The following is a 3789-nucleotide window of genomic DNA, read 5'->3' as shown; positions in this document are numbered from 1 at the left end:
TCTCTCTGAAGGATGTCATATGCTATTATTTTGAGACTGGAAAACCTGTACTCTGGTGGGTTACCTTCAAAGCACCGCAAGGAGGATAAGAAACCATTGTGGATGCCCTTGCATCATTTCTCTGACAAAGAGGGACACAGAGAACCATTCATTGGAACAAATGTCATGAGATATGATTCTACAGGATCTGTGTTCTGGAGTTGGCCTTCAGTGAGGATGCTCACTGTGACTATGCTCAGAAGGTGGGATTCATTGAACCAGAGACTTCTGCTTAAATTCTCTTCTCCCTTCTTCAGTGTACATTATCTTCTGAAGCCAACATGAAGCATTATTTTTGAAGACTGCAGTTTAACTCAAGTACTTTAATATTTTGTTTCCACCTCAAATCAGTGTATGATTTCTGGATTAACATTCAGCAGAAAACAGCATTCAATGTGACATCTGTATGTGAGATGTTGAACTTTGATAAATGGAGGTTCTCTGGTCCTTTAGAAAACATATAAACAAGTAGAATGCGGACCAACATCCCTCTACAAGAGTATAATAGTGATAGCAGTAATAATTTTGGAGGAAAGCTGGAGATGATTCAAGGTAAGATTCTGACACATGACATTATAGAACAAAAATTAAGATCAGGAAAACAATCAATGAATGAATCTTCTTAGCAAGTGTTTTCTTTTTTTCACATGGAGGATACATATGTAAACCTATGTTTATCTGTGTAACCAGTACACAGGTGGCTATATCAGAAATATTTGGTACTTTGTTGTGTGGATCAGTAGCACAAAACATTTCTCAAAAGCCAAAAACTTAATTTTCTACAACTGAATTCAGTAACAAAACCTTATTGATTAACATATGTAGTCATACATGTTATTAAAATACACATTATTTTAAACATTTTACTTTATTTTCTCTTTGTTTTTGTAGACAGGGTTTCTCTGTATAGCCCTGGCTGTTCTGGAGCTCACTCTGTAAACCAGGCTGTCCTAGAACTCAGAAATCTGCCTGTCTCTGCCTCCCAAGTGCTGGGATTAAAGGTTTGTGCCACCACTGCCCAGCACATTTTAATTTAATATAAAAATTTTTATTAATTATTTTATGGTTCATTTTTCTTTTCTTTTATTGAATATGTTATTTAATCAATTAAGGTACATTCCATTTTTAGATTCCTCTCACTCCTAATAATATTGAATACAAATGATAAAATCTGATGATGGACTCTTTAATTTACTATAGATTAAGTGATTTTATTGAGTAAGTTACATCCCATTGGCAGCCTCCCCTCCCTCCTACTGTATTGACTTCTGATGATGGAATCACATACTCATACTGATCTCTTTCCTGTCTTTATCCAGATGTAAAGGCCCATGGTCTGTTAAAAAATATGTGTTATTGTATAGGTTATTGAACTATGTAACCATAAAGATGTAGTTGCAGTGCAGTTTATCTCAAAAGAAAAGTAATTCAATAAGTATAAAATTTTATTCTGAGTTACTGTGCATGCATTGTACTCCGGGCAAAGTTCCTGTATTATGATAAAATAGTGTCTCACTTATCAAGAGACAAAATCATCCCAAATCTAGTGGTAAATATGGACAATAGAACAGAACCCGAGGACAACAAACCCGAGGACCTAATCATGACTGCAGAGTCAAGTAAAGCCCTCTCCATATCTGCTCATGATAACTCCCTGAAAACCACTGAGGAAGTGACTCTTCAGATCCTCTTGCTTTGCCAGTTTGGAGTTGGGACTGTAGCCAATGTCTTTCTGTTTCTCCATAATGTATCTCCAGTCTTCACTGGTTCTCAACAGAGGCCCACACAGGTGATTTTAAGCCACATGGCTGTGGCCAATGCCCTGATTCTCTTCCTCACTATATTTCCAAACAAAATTATGACTTTTGCTCAAAGATATCGTCCAACTGACCTCAAATGTAAATTGGAATTCTTCACTCGTCTGGTTGTAAGAAGCACAAACTTGTGTTCCACCTCTGTCCTGAGTATAAATCAGTTTGTCACTGTTGTTCCTCTTAATAGAGGTAAACTTCTACTCAGAGGATTTGTCCCAAATTTGGCAAGTTATTCTTGTTATAGCTGTTGGTTCTTCAGTGTCTTAAGTAACATCTACATTCCAATTAAGGTCACTGGGTCACAGATTACAGATAATAACTCTGACTCTAAAAACAAGTTGTTCTGTTCCACTTCTGGATTCAGTGTAGGCATTGTCTTTTTGCAGTTTGCCCATGATGCCATATTCATGAGCATCATGATCTGGACCAGTGTCTCCATGGTGCTTCTCCTCCACAGACATCACCAGCGAATGCAGCACATCCTCACTCCCAATCAAGTCCGCAGAGGCCATGCTGAGACCAGAGCAACCCATACTATCCTGATGCTGGTGGCCACTTTTGTTGGCTTTTATCTTCTAAATTTTATTTGTATCACCTTTCACAGCTTTTTAATGGATTCTCCTCTCTTTGTGAGGCATGTAGCTGAAGTTTTGATTGCAGGCTTCCCCACAATTTCTCCCTTACTGTTGATCTTCAGAGATCCTAAGGATCCTTGTTCTGTGCTTCTCAGCTGTTGAAAGCCAGAGCCACTAAAAATGTTTAACACAGAATATATCATCATTAGTTCCATTAAAATATTTTTTCCATAAATATATGTTAAACATCTTTTGTATGAACAAGTCATGGTACTCACTACTGCTCAACACATCAAGAGGAAAGAGTAAAGGAGACAAAAGCAGCTACTGCTCAGGAACATTAAGAGGTTTAACATCCAGGACCAAGAAGGATACCAAGATCCAGACTGTACACCTTCTCCTGAAAGATCATGGCAAACTCTTCCCTCTGGGCCATAGTGCAAATGTGTTTCCAATCATCAGTAACACCTGCAAATCAGACAGGAGACAACAGGTATCAGAACAATGAGAATGAAAAGCTGTCATCCTGTCTGTCAGTTGCTTCCTCAGTCACAAAATTATTTTTTCCGAAGACCAAAATCAAGCATGTAACCTTTGCAGCTGCTTGAAACTGACCAGAGACACAAGATAAATATCTGTGAGCAGAGACACAAGATAAATATCTGGAGTGGTTATAGCTGTCAGTGTGATGACCCTCAAAATATGACTTGTGGTACTTACTCCTGTGATCAAAGAAATATTTTAGCATTTATTTTGTTTATGTGTGTTGGATGTGCATGTATTTATGTGGGTTCCCTGCCCTTAAGAAGAATGAGTGCCATACCCCTAGAGATGGAGTTACAAACAGAGAAAATCTTATAAATATAGTTTCTAAGGACCAAGCTCTGCACCAGTGCCAAATTGGCCAGGGAACTAACCTGCTGAGCCTTCTCTCTCCAGCCCCAAACTGAGAAATTTATCCAACCCATTTAACACTTCACTTCCAATTTGATGGGAAAGTTACTAATGACAGTTAAAGTGAAAGAGCTTGAAATAATAAATTAGGAAACAGCAGTCTGTATATTCTACATTGAGGAATAGATTCACACTGAATTACAAAATTAATATTGAGGCCTCATGTCCCTTTTGACAGACTTCCACCAACATTGAAACTGACAAAATTATAGCACCATGTCTTGATCATAACAAAGGCCATAAGAGGAAGCAAAACAGGTAAAACACTTGCCACTTAGAACTGATTACCAGAGTTCAAGCCTCAGGGCCTTCATAGTGGAGAGAACAAACTCCTACTTACTGTATTCTGGCTTCCTCAGATCTGTGATTGAACATGCCCACGCACAGTAAAGAAACAAGATATAGTT

The 3789-nt window shown here is 38.1% G+C and overlaps 1 protein-coding gene across 1 annotated transcript; it reads left to right on the top strand.

Annotated features, from left to right (window-relative positions):
* Window positions 1–1594: 1594 nt before the first annotated feature.
* Window positions 1595–2590, top strand: LOC117719990 (vomeronasal type-1 receptor 4-like). Its single transcript, XM_034518459.1, has one exon. It carries the CDS (start codon window positions 1595–1597, stop codon window positions 2588–2590), a length of 996 nt encoding a protein of 331 aa, XP_034374350.1.
* Window positions 2591–3789: the final 1199 nt, after the last annotated feature.

The sequence above is a fragment of the Arvicanthis niloticus genome, chromosome 1, assembly GCF_011762505.2.
Source record: "Arvicanthis niloticus isolate mArvNil1 chromosome 1, mArvNil1.pat.X, whole genome shotgun sequence".
Lineage (NCBI taxonomy): Eukaryota > Metazoa > Chordata > Mammalia > Rodentia > Muridae > Arvicanthis > Arvicanthis niloticus.
This window is presented reverse-complemented; position numbering and strand designations above follow the sequence as displayed.

What these genes read in the sequence shown, in the direction of transcription:
- LOC117719990 (XM_034518459.1), top strand. Translation starts at nt 1,595, where the DNA reads ATGGACAATAGAACAGAACCCGAGGACAACAAACCCGAGGACCTAATC.